The following is a 13,122-nucleotide window of genomic DNA, read 5'->3' as shown; positions in this document are numbered from 1 at the left end:
GAGAGAGAAGTCATTTTGTGATAGGTTGTTATATGGTGTGGGGCCATGGTGGGCCAAGCTCCTGATTGGATGGGCCAGGCCCACCCTGGCTCCCTTGTGGAGCAAAAAGCAAAGTTGTTTAAATTCCTTAGCGGTTTTAATTCTTTAACTCTAATTGTGGTCATTGTTCTTTCAGATTTATGGATAACCTGCAAACTGAGATGTTGGAGATTGAGTTCCTGACCTATTCCAAAGGCATGACCACCATCAGTGAGGAGGATTTTGCGCGAATCTTGCTGCGCTACACTAACGTAGAGGATATCCGCAGCTATCTGGAGAATGTGCGGCAGTGCATACCAGATGAGAAGGTAATGAGTAACGTCACCTAGCCGCTAACTTCATCTGAAAAGAAGTTGTAGGACAACTGTGACGCCCACCTCCCCCACACTCACACTTTCACCCCTTTAACTGACCCATGTTACCCCTCCTCTCAACAGCTCTACATGTACCAGAAGGTTACTGGTTCAAATCTCAATCTCAAATTCCACAAGGAAATGTATCATCTTAAAAATATTACAACAAATGCATTTTGTCCACTCACATACATTTGTTCCATGTCTATAATTCTGTGATCCAGCCCCAAAATGCACACATTCCCACACTTTGAGTAGTCATTCACCCTTGAGTGTGACACTTGCATGTAAACTGCCGTTTAGTCTTATAGTCCCTCTATTCTCACCTCTCCACAACACATGCGACTAAACCCTTTTATGCTGCAGATATCCATCTTTCTTTATTTAAGAACCAAGTGTCAAACCCACACTTTGCAGTAAAGTGGAACTGGACTTTCCCAGACTTGGTTGTTTTAATATCTTGTTTTTAAACGTAATATCTCATGTTAAAATATCTTGACACAAATGTTATATTATGTGTCTCTTTGTTGCATGGTGTTATTATGCCAATTATATTAATTCTTGAAAAAAAAAAAAAAAAAAAAACAGGCTTTGTTCAAACTGCACATTAATCCGATCTTTAGGATTGACTGTTATTTTGTAAGTGATGAAATCTGATCCGTTTGCTCAGATACTGTCGTCAATGTCCAGTATATCTACACTGATTAGTGATTACTGTAGTAATGATGCATTTGCTACAGTAAGTAATAAGGGTAAATTAGTAAAATAAGCACTGGAGGTATAATTGTATTCCGCGGATTAATAAATAAGCTGTCTAAAATCACTCTCATGTAGTCTCATATCAGCTATATATCAATGCCAATAGTTTTATAAAAGAAAGAGTGGGTCAAAATGTGTGAATTCGAACAGTTATAGACCAATGATCCAGTGTGACAACTAAGACATATGACATGAGATATAATAATTGATTTTCCAACCACCTTTGAATGTGATTTGGATCAGGTTGGTAAAAAACTATATAATTTATTGTTGTTTGCAGATTACAAAAATTCGAAATGTATCTGAGATGGATACACCCCCAAAAAATGGATTTGTGCTACCTGTCTGAACAAGGCCAAAGACATTTGAAAAAGCATGCAAAACTTAATGAACATAATCAGATTTTTTAATTGCTGTATGCAATTTGAATTGTAATGCTGTATTATGGCATGATTGCTGTTAAAATAAATTAATATCTTTACTAACACAGAAATAATGATGATGGAGTCGAAGAAGGTCTTGTTAAGTTGCAGAGCAAGTTCCAGCTCTATTACAGTGTACAAAAACTTCCTGTATTCTCTCTGTTATCTCTGTTTATCACACACTGGAAGAAACCAAAGGTTTGTCCCTGCCGGAGTGATCCGTCGCCCCGCAGTCCTTGATCAGATTGTGTTATGATTTGTTATTTGTATGTGTCATTTTGTGTTTCAATTGTTTTCCCTCTCTTTGATCTTGTGGTACATGTTCAAGAAAGTAAATTCACATTTACTTTCAACCAGCTAAAATTATCTTGTTCTGAGAGATCTTCCAACATTTTTACAAAAACTAAGATATACAGTGGCCCCCAAAAATTATTTGGTCACTTCATCCATACTTAAAATGTGGGAAACTACCGCAATATGTTTCTACCTACCTGTCCTGCCGACCTATCTACCCTACCCTACCTACATGTCTACCTACCCACATAGCAACATTGTGATGTCCCAGACCACATCTGGCACATGTGGAATGATGATCTGGCCCACATGCACCGTGGAATTGTTAATGCTGATGGTTGATATCTGTGTGCGTCAACATAGGTTAAGTTTTTGTGTTCATGTTTGTTAAAAGATTTTAACTGATTGTTATAATACTGCTGGATCTCATGCTGCAGTAACACTGGGTTTGTAGTATGAATGTATTAATGGAACAACATTATTGTTAGATTAAAAAATCATCAGTGAATCAGACTATTTTATGATGATTATAAAGCCATCAACAGGTAACCACCATCACCTGATCTCAGTTCACTTTAGCTTTCTTTGCTGCTGCAAATATGTTTAACAAACACACTGTTCCATTAGCAGCAGCTAATGGAAACACTGATCACTGTTATCGTAACTTCTAATGAAACACATTAGAGTTAAACCCTTGTTAATTCTCAAAAAAACTGTTGTAGACGTCTGACAGAAATGAAGTCAATCTGGTTAGTAATCAGTGAAGCTGGTAATGCTGTTTGTGGAGTTGTTTAATCCTCCTCTGCTGAGATCTTGAGAGATTTAACGTCTTCTTTTATCTTCAGTTGATTTCATCGAAGGCTGTGGCTGAAGTCAGTTGTAGTTCTTGTGTTTCTGCTCGTCTTTTTTTCTGTTCTCTTCTTTCCTTCAGTGATTCTGCTTATTAACAGGCTTATTAAGGCTGAGATGACTCAATATTTAATATACACAGATTTTGTGGCTCAGATAAGGTCCAGTACTGGTTTATTTCTTTGCTCTTGGCTGAAGAGCAAATGGCCTGCTTGTGGCCTGCTTGTGGCCCAGATCTGGCAAACAGGAGTGAGCCACCCAAGGGCCGTCATTCTACGCTGCATGTGGGCCAGATCATCTTTCCACGTGTGCCAGATGTGGGCCGGATCTGGGATGTAAAAATGTTGCTATGTGGGTATACAACGTGCCTGTCCTGCCTGCCTGTCTACCTACCTACCTGTACACCTACCAACCTACCTACTAGTTTACCTACCTGCCCTACCTACCTACCTACCTGTCTGCCTACGTACATGCCTACCTTACCTACTTACCGTACCCTATCTACCTACCTGTCTGCCTACGTACATGCCTACCTTACCTACCTGTCTGCCTATGTACATGCCTACCTTACCTACTTACCATACCCTATCTACCTACCTGTCTGCCTACCTACATGTCTACTTGTCTACCTACCTACATGTCTACTTGTCTACCTACCTGCTCTACCTACCCACCTACCAACCTGTCTGCCTACGTACGTCTACCTACCTACCATTCTGTGTACCCACCTGTATACCTACATACTGTACATGTCTACTTGTCTACCTACCTGTCTGTCTATTTACATGTCTACCTACCTACCCTACCCTACCTGTCTACCTATCTGACCTACCTACCTATCTACCTGTCTGCCTACGTACGTCTACCAACCTACCTACCCTACCATACCTACCTACCTTGCCTACCAGTCTGCCTGTCTATAGATCTGCTTGCATACCTACCTGTCTACCTATCTACCTGTTTACCTACCTGCCCTACTTGTCTACCTACCTACCTCCATACCCATCTACCTATCTGTCAGTCTTGAATGTATATAAATAAATCTCATTACTTTTTAAGTGAAGTGTCCAAATACTTTTTCGCCCATTGTATTTGTGTGGGTTCGGTGTGCATATGTGCTTGGGGCAAAGTTTGTGTTTGAAATCAGATTGTCATGCTGCCCCTCTATAGAGGGTCACCTGATGTAGGTTTCTCCATGCCTGACTGCTTTCTTTTAGCTCTTTCCCAGTCCCATCTGAGGGATCTGTTTGTGTTGAGGGTATCAGGTTTTGGGGCCCCTTTGAGCAGTTTGTACATTTGGCTAGAATGACTTCACCCCCTCTCGAATTCCCACAGAATAAACCCTAAACACACTTGTATGGCATTTTATGGTTTTCCACCATGAGTACCAAGTCCTCAACACAATCAAACAAAAATTCAGCTTTAAACATCACATAAATCCTGACCTCAAACCTAACTCTCAGTTAAACCTAATGTGTAACTAGAACTATGGTAAAAACTAGTTTTAAGGTTTACATGGATTACCATAGCTGTGACAACCCTTTCCTGTGTTTGTTTAGGGTATTTTCTACCTTTGTTTAGGTCTGTGTTAATACATCTTGACACCCTCAGGTGAAAGATTTAATCATAGATTTGGTTTGACAGACAGGAGTATATTACTGCAGGATTCTGTGCATTAAATAAAAATAAAAAAAAGGAAAACTGCGCACTCTCATGTCATACTTGTATGACTTTCTTCTGTGGAACACAAAAAAAGATATTTTGGATTTTGTCTAAAAGTTCTTCAAAATATGTTTCACAGAAGAAAGAAATGCAGGGCTAGAACGACATGAGGGTGAATAAATGATTGCACAGATTTCATTTTTGGGTTTTTAATGTAAAACTTTTAAGTTTTAAATGTACACTATTGTTCAAAAGTTTGGGGTCAGGAATTTTTTTTTTTTTTTTCTGAAAGAAATTAATACTTTTTATTATTAAGGACTCATTTAATTGATCAAAATTGCCTAAAGACATTACATTGTTACAAACATTTCTATTGTTTTCCGCATTGATAATAAATGTTTTCCACAGCACCAAATCAGCATATTAGAATGATTTTTGAAGTAATGATGCTGAAAATTCAGCTTTACCATCACAAGAAAATAATTACACTTTAAAATATATATTTAAAAAGAAAAAAGTTATTATAAATTGTAATAATATTTCACAATATTTCTATTTTTCCTGCATTTTTGATCAAATGAATGCATCCTTGGTGAGCATAAGAGAAAATCTTACCGACCCCAAACTTTTGAGCGGTGTATTTGAGAGTTTCTCGGTGTTCTGATGCCAGTCAAATTGTAAGTTATCTCTTTGATTCCAGTCTATGATGTCATGCAGTTTGTTTTCGCTTCTCCGCATTCAGTCGGGCTGACAATTTTATGACATTGTGCTGTAAAATGACTCATGCCTTTAATCGTTGCATGTATCATTGTAATGCAGTGTGGCAGAGCACAAAGAACTGAACATGCATCAGCAAACAAGCATGAGTGGCACAGAGTCTGATTTCTTTTGCATATATCAACATGTTGATTTCCTTCTGTCCATCATTGCATTACCCGATTTGCTCGAGAATGAAATGACAACGCCGCTTGTGTATTCTGCGTGATGTCACGTCTCTTACAGATCCTCTTTGAAATGGAATGGAATGTAACGTCAGTTGATGGCAGCTCTGTCTGTTAGATTGGATGTCTCAGATTAAAAGATTTCTGTTTCTTTTTGCTCATTTCTTTCTTTTCATGATCAGGGCATCACCTTCGAAGAGTTCAGGTCCTTCTTTCAGTTTCTCAATAACCTTGAAGACTTTGCCATCGCCATGCAGATGTACAACTTTGCTTGCCGTTCCATTGGACAAGGTGAATGCATTGGGATTCACAAATACTAGCATTTAACACGTATATAAAATACACAGTGGGATCCAAAAAATCATAAACCTTGAACATTTTTTTTTTTTTTTTTGGAAAACATTAAAATTCAGACCCGTTTTTTAAATTCAACTTTTCATTTAGATTGTTATGCTGGATATTTTGTCTAATAAAAGCATTTTGATTGAAACATTTTTTCTCTTTATAGTGGTCTCACGCTTTTTGGCCCCACTGTAAACCTATATAATTTTTCAAAACAAATTTTAATATTGGTTTGATATGTTATCTAATGCAGCGGCATTTACTTAAGTGTGGCTTAAGGGTCCACGTACTTTACGTTCTACTCAAAATCTGTAGAGATTAAGAAGACTAAAATGAACTGATCATGTTTAATTAGAAACAAATTTGTACGTAATTTACCAGCACATTGAGTGTTTGTTTTGTAGAGCCGATTCATTATATCTTCTGAATGTGTGTCACTCTCCGTCTTCCAGATGAGTTTGCTCGGGCGGTGTATGTCGCAACAGGCCTTAAACTGACCCGTCACCTGGTTAACACCATTTTCAAGATATTTGATGTGGATCACGATGATCAGCTCAGTTACAAAGAGTTCATTGGTATAATGAAGGACCGTCTGCACCGTGGAGGCAGGGTAAGAAAGAGGTGTAGGGGAAAAAGAGGTACATCATTCTTTACCTTACTGAGTTAATTACATCAGTTAGACACATTCTGATGTTTTGAGTGTAATTCAGGGAGGTATGGATGGGCAGTATCACTGCAACTATAGTGCCATCTAGTGTTCAGTAGCTATGTCTGTACAACGAAAACCTCCCTGTAGGGTTTTTTAATCAACATTTAGGCCTAGTTCCTAAATCCGCGGTCAAATAAGTATAACATTTTCTTCTGATATTGATCAATGCTAGCAGCGAATTTGTTTCTGCAGCATCATTTGTTAATGAACATTGATTGATTTTTTTAAAGTTATTTTTCTTGTAATCCAATTATTGTTTATAGTTAATAAAAATGAGTTTTGTCAACTACTGAAGTAATGAATCATTCTCTCATTTTGTTTTTTTTCCTAACTACAGGGCTATAAGGCTTTAGAGCGTTTCACTTCATTTAGATCATGTCTGAAGAAGGAACTGGCAGGCAGATAAGTAACCAAACACACACACACACGCATATATACAAACACGCTACCACTACTGTTTAAAAGTTTATCTTAGATTATTAAAATGTTTTTAAAAAGTCTCTTGTGCTCAAATACAGCAAAATACAGTAAAAACATCAATATTTTTTTAAATATTATTAAAAAATTATAGCTATTAAAAAACTATTTCTATTTTATTATATTTTAAAATGTAAATTATTCCTGTGATGGTAAATCTGAATTTTCAGCATCATTACTCCACAACCTTTTATGGTTGTGCCACTTAATATTAACCTGCAAAAGAATAGCATTTATTTTAAATCAAAAAAATGTTTGTAACAATGTAAAGGTCTTTACCATCACTTTTAGTCAATTTAATGCAACTTTGCTGAATAAAAGTATTAATTTATTTTTTAAATAAATAAATAAAATCTCACTGGCCCCAAACTTTTGATCAATAGTGTGTGTGAGTGTGTATATATATATATATCTTACTGTCTGTGTTATAGCCTGCATGTTTTACTGGAAAATCTGATGATTTAATAAGTGAAAGTTTTTAATTGGTTCCTTTCCTTTTCCCCTTTGCACCAGGTGAACGAGGAATGTGGCTTTTATTTCTCAGAAGGAAACTGCTCTGGAAGTGTTTGAGAGAGAAGGCATAGTGCTAGAGATTCCATCATGAGATCTACCTCATCCTCTGTTGATCTTGAAACCTTGGGAAACTCGGATTGGGATAGTGTCCCTGCATTCAGCGCACTGCTCTGCATGTTCTAGTATCTGCACATCTGCACGATCAAACTTTGTTCTGTAATCTGCTATTAATCTTGTTTGCATGTAACCTGGAGGACGGCCTTGTAACTGAGTTTCAGTTGGTAGAAGTTCAATTTTTGTATGTTTTGAAGTTACTCGAATGTGTCCAGGCAGGGTAAAGAGATCATTTTCTTGCAATTTAAATGGAGATGTTTTAAGCAGGATGAGCTACTCATTATAGCCTTTTATTAATTATATTTATACTATATTGTACCTTGCATTTTATTATAACCATTACAAACAAAACTATTAATCATATTTTATTTTATTAATACATATTTATCTGTCAGGATTGTTTAAATGCACCGAATTATACTGTGTGAAATGGGTAATACTTTGTTATTTGTTTTTGAAAGAGATTAGTTCATGTAGCAATAATGATCATTGCCTTAATATAAAAAAGTATTATTTTTTCTCATACAATTTATTTATTTTTGAACAGGTGTGGCTGTACAAAGATTGTATAAGGTTGTCTTGCCATCTAAGGCAACTAACAGCACAGTCTAAGCACAATAAGACTGTAATTAAAGTACTTGACAAATAGACTTGAAATTCCATAACAATGTTATTCAAGTCAATAAAGTGGTCCATATGCCTATGATGAAAACACTGTGTCTCAATATTGTCTCCAATGATTCTGCATGACCTATAGGCCTATATTAAAATGTAATGTAGGCTACATAGGTCCCTATTCGAATATCATTTATTCTAATTAATATTATTATACATAAATATATCAGAAATAGGCTGTTTTCCTTTTTGAGACAAATATAAAGGTGAATAATTTAGGAACTTAGCAAAGACACACACAAAAAATCGATACAAAAGACCAACTGAATGAACATTCATGTTTTCATTAAAGGTGTGATAACTTTCGTATGTTCCAATTATTTGACCCGCGCGTGATTTATGAAACGTGCTGCTGACTGTATTTGGTTATTGAAGTTAGCTTAAAGACATATGTCTTAAGAATACAACAAGTGTAGTTTTCAAAATGTTAACACATATAACGCCTATATTATGTGACAAATAGAATATGTAATATGTGGCATTAAAAAACAACTTTCATTTTTGACGGAACCTTTATACAGAATGGGCGATTTCTCACCGGACATTTGATAGTGATGTACCACTTCACGATTTAAAAGAAACAAATCAAATATGTTTATATTTATAATAACTGGTATTTTTATTAGTGTGTGTGTGCGCGTGTGTGTGCGTGTGTGTGTGTATTACATTGTGTCCGAAAGTCTAAAATGCTTATATATTACGTTTTTATTGAGGAACACAATCTCTCTCTTGATTGGTTGCTTTGTCACATGTTGTTTCCCAGAGTTCGACGTGCATTATGGGTAACTGTATAGGTGACCATAATATACGTTCATTTATATTGTGTCTACTGTAAAAAATAAATAGTGTTTGATGTTATTTAAGTTAATTATGCAACCGAAACAATGAACAATGTTAAAAATTCTACTCGAATGTGGTTATGAATGTTGTTGTTTTTCTCATCGGTGATAATGGTGAGCACGTGTATGTGGAAATATATGTCTCATTTCAACAGAGAAATTGTGTCTACTAGTTGAACAACGATATTAGTAAATATTTGTATTAGTCACAAATAGTTGAAGTGTTAGTGATTCTAAAAATACATTAAAATACCAATGGTTTAGATGTTACTTTCCTAATCGCTGTTTCATGTACTGTGCAATTGACCAACAAATGAACACCGTCTGTGAGACAGCTAGTGTCAGAAGAGACTCGAGCTGGGTTTTGCTAGTTAAAGTTAAGACTATACTTTCAGGGATCATTTCTATAGTTTTTAACTTGGAAGTGCATTTCTAAAGTGATGAGTCTCCCAACCCACGATGAAGAGCTTTGATACTCTTTTCTGAGCGTGAATCGGGTGTAGAGTAATGATTTACTTCATAAGCTCTGCATCATTGATGAACGTTCCTTACTGTATTATACAGTAAGGAGGAAAGGGGTATGATCAGAGTGGTTTTTTTAAGATGGTTAAAAATAGAAAATGATTTGCTATATCTTGAGAAATCTAGAAATAGTGAAAGTATTTGAGATTGTACTGATCTATTGTGTACTATAAGAATTGACAAATTCTCTGAGTAGAAAGTTATAGGTAGTATGCTGTATATACTGTGTTATCAATTAGATTAAACATATAATCTGAGGCATAAATGTAATGATATAGATATTTTTTATATATACATGACCATCATGACTGATTTTTTTTCTCATAATATATAAAAAAAAGTTTGCTTAATATTCACCTGACATTAGTCAATCTGTCTAATTTTGAACAGATTTAAGACTAAAAATCCCATTGTTTCAGAATTCAATGTTACTTCTCTCTGTGTCGTTCCTACCGTCTGTGAGACATCTAGTGTCAGAAGAGACTCGAGCTGGGTTTTGCTAGTTAAGGTTAAGACTATACTTTCAGGGATCATTTCTATAGTTTTTAACTTGGAAGTGCATTTCTAAAGTGATGAGTCTCCCAACCCACGATGAAGAGCTTTGATACTCTTTTCTGAGCGTGAATCAGGTGTAGAGTAATGATTTACTTCATAAGCTCTGCATCATTGATGAACGTTCCTTATTGTATTATACAGTCAGGAGGAAAGGGGTATGACCAGAGTGGTTTTTTTTAAATTGGTTAAAAATATAAAAATTCTTATTATAGACTGAAATATCTATAATTGGAAATAGTTTTTGATTTGAGATTGTACTGATCTATCGTTTACTCTAAGTATTGACAAACTCTTTGAGTAGAAAGTTATAGTTAGTATGTTATATATTCTGTATGTTGTCAAATAGATTAAACATAATCTGAAGCATTAATGTAACGATATAGCTATTTTTTATATACATGACCATCATGACTGATTTTTTTCTCATAATATTAGAAAAAAAGTTTGCTTAATATTCACCTGACATTAGTCAATCTCTCTAATTTTGAACAGATTTAAGACTAAAAATCCCATTGTTTCAGAATTCAATGTTACTTCTCTCTGTGTCGTTCCTACCGTCTGTGAGACAGCTAGTGTCAGAAGAGACTCGAACTGGGTTTTGCTAGTTAAGGTTAAGACTATACTTTCAGGGATCATTTCTATAGTTATTAACTTGGAAGTGCATTTCTAAAGTGATGAGTCTCCCAACCCACGATGAAGAGCTTTGATACTCTTTTCTGAGCGTGAATCGGGTGTAGAGTAATGATTTACTTCATAAGCTCTGCGTCATTGATGAACGTTCCTTACTGTATTATACAGTCAGGAGGAAAGGGGTATGACCAGAGTGGTTTGTTTTGAAATTATCAAAAACAGAAAAAAAATCTTATTATAAAATGAAATATCTAAAAAAAAAAAAATTGTTATGAGAGATGTACTGGTCTATCTTGTATTATAATAACTGACAGACTTTCCACGTAGAAAATTATAGTTAGTATTGTAGGGCTGAACAAATATGGGCAGAACTTTTTACTGCCCTAGTACTTCAAAAAACCTTTTAAAGGTAGGCTATACATGTGACTTAAATGTGGCACAATGGCCTTCATCATCACAGTATGCTAATGCCTATCTAGTGCAAGGGATTAATCAATATGCTGATTGAGGACTGTTGGGACACTCCAGGCACAGGATGGTTCTGTCGGGAGAGACAGAGTCGTTTGCACCTCAATGACACGTCTGTCAGACCATTTGCTTCACAGGACATACAGTGCTGTAGATGCTTTCAACTACATACTGTTTATTTACTACTGTGTCCTAATATGTAACTATGCCATGTTTGGTCTCATCTGACAGCTTATAAACTGAAATGAATGGCGGTGAACTTAATAGAGATATTAAAGTATCCCAATGTACAATCTAGGTACTATTGGTTAAACATGCATTGAGGAGAATATGTTAATGTTCTTCTCCCCCTCTGGATCTCCACCCATTTGCCTCATCTTTTGGTTTCCTGTCGGTTGGGTTGGGTGTTGGTATTCCACTCATGTTTAACAATGCTTTGCTCAGGGTATAAGAAGGAAAGGTAACTGTTGATCTAGGAGAAAGGCTTTAACCCTGCCACTCCTGCACACCGGTGCGTAACCTCATACTACAAGAAAGGCTTTTACGGCCTCTTCTGCACGACAGTGCTTTATTTGTTACAACTAAGTTTTCTATACAGTATGTTGTTCCATTCTACTGTCTGTATATTTTAACATGTAACTTAGTAAATAACTTTGTAGTAGTATAAATACTAATAGGTAGTTGCTGTTAATAATAAAATGTGTTATTGGTTAGATTAAACACTTAATTTGAAGCATTGATATTGTTGTGGTTATTTTCTTATATGTGATCATGGTGAGTGTAATTTTAACAGATTTAAGACTAAAAATCCCATTGTTATATAATTCAGATGTCACTTTTCTTATTGCTATAGAGAGACACTATATGTTAAACAGATTTAATGTAGGCTTTTATTCGCATAACATTGATCAGTGAACATAAACAGATGCCCAACCGAGCTTGCTAGACATCTAACGCAAGAATGAACCTCATTTGTTCTTGCTGCAGCTCAAACGTGCTGCGTAACACGAGAATGAACCTCATTGGTTCTTGCTGAAGCTCAAACGCGCTGCGTAACACGAGAATGAACCTCATTGGTTCTTGCTGCAGCTCAAACGCGCTGCGTAACACGAGAATGAGCCTCATTGGTTCTTGCTGAAGCTCAAACGTGCTGCGTAACACGAGAATGAACCTCATTGGTTCTTGCTGAAGCTCAAACGTGCTGCGTAACACGAGAATGAAACTCATTGGTTCTTGCTGAAGCTCAAACGTGCTGCGTAACACGAGAATGAAACTCATTGGTTCTTGCTGAAGCTCAAACGTGCTGCGTAACACGAGAATGAAACTCATTGGTTCTTGCTGAAGCTCAAACGTGCTGCGTAACACGAGAATGAACCTCATTGGTTCTTGCTGAAGCTCAAACGCGCTGCGTAACACGAGAATGAACCTCATTGGTTCTTGCTGCAGCTCAAACGCGCTGCGTAACACGAGAATGAGCCTCATTGGTTCTTGCTGCAGCTCAAACGCGCTGCGTAACACGAGAATGAGCCTCATTGGTTCTTGCTGAAGCTCAAACGTGCTGCGTAACACGAGAATGAACCTCATTGGTTCTTGCTGAAGCTCAAACGTGCTGCGTAACACGAGAATGAACCTCATTGGTTCTTGCTGAAGCTCAAACGTGCTGCGTAACACGAGAATGAACCTCATTGGTTCTTGCTGAAGCTCAAACGTGCTGCGTAACACGAGAATGAAACTCATTGGTTCTTGCTGAAGCTCAAACGCGCTGCGTAACACGAGAATGAACCTCATTGGTTCTTGCTGCAGCTCAAACGCGCTGCGTAACACGAGAATGAGCCTCATTGGTTCTTGCTGCAGCTCAAACGCGCTGCGTAACACGAGAATGAGCCTCATTGGTTCTTGCTGAAGCTCAAACGTGCTGCGTAACACGAGAATGAACCTCATTGGTTCTTGCTGAAGCTC

General features: G+C 36.6%; 1 protein-coding gene across 4 annotated transcripts in view; it reads left to right on the top strand.

Moving 5' to 3' along the window:
• micu3a (mitochondrial calcium uptake family, member 3a) overlaps positions 1 to 8,204 on the top strand; it is a 37,805-nt gene extending 29,601 nt beyond the window's left edge. For 3 of the 4 annotated variants that reach the window (XM_084400437.1, XM_084400436.1, XM_084400435.1), the window contains 5 exons: positions 176 to 347; positions 5,502 to 5,610; positions 6,114 to 6,271; positions 6,708 to 6,772; positions 7,358 to 8,204. In XM_084400437.1, the coding sequence (XP_084256563.1) occupies positions 176 to 347; positions 5,502 to 5,610; positions 6,114 to 6,271; positions 6,708 to 6,772; positions 7,358 to 7,364 (511 nt within the window). In that variant the 3' untranslated portion in view covers positions 7,365 to 8,204. Of the gene's footprint in view, positions 1 to 175; positions 348 to 5,501; positions 5,611 to 6,113; positions 6,300 to 6,707; positions 6,773 to 7,357 lie in introns of all 4 variants that reach the window. The other variant, XR_014626299.1, reaches the window with a different exon arrangement.
• Positions 8,205 to 13,122: the final 4,918 nt, after the last annotated feature.

Source organism: Rutilus rutilus (assembly GCF_951802725.1).
Source record: "Rutilus rutilus genome assembly, chromosome: 2".
In the NCBI taxonomy this organism is placed as follows: domain Eukaryota; kingdom Metazoa; phylum Chordata; class Actinopteri; order Cypriniformes; family Leuciscidae; genus Rutilus; species Rutilus rutilus.
This window is presented reverse-complemented; position numbering and strand designations above follow the sequence as displayed.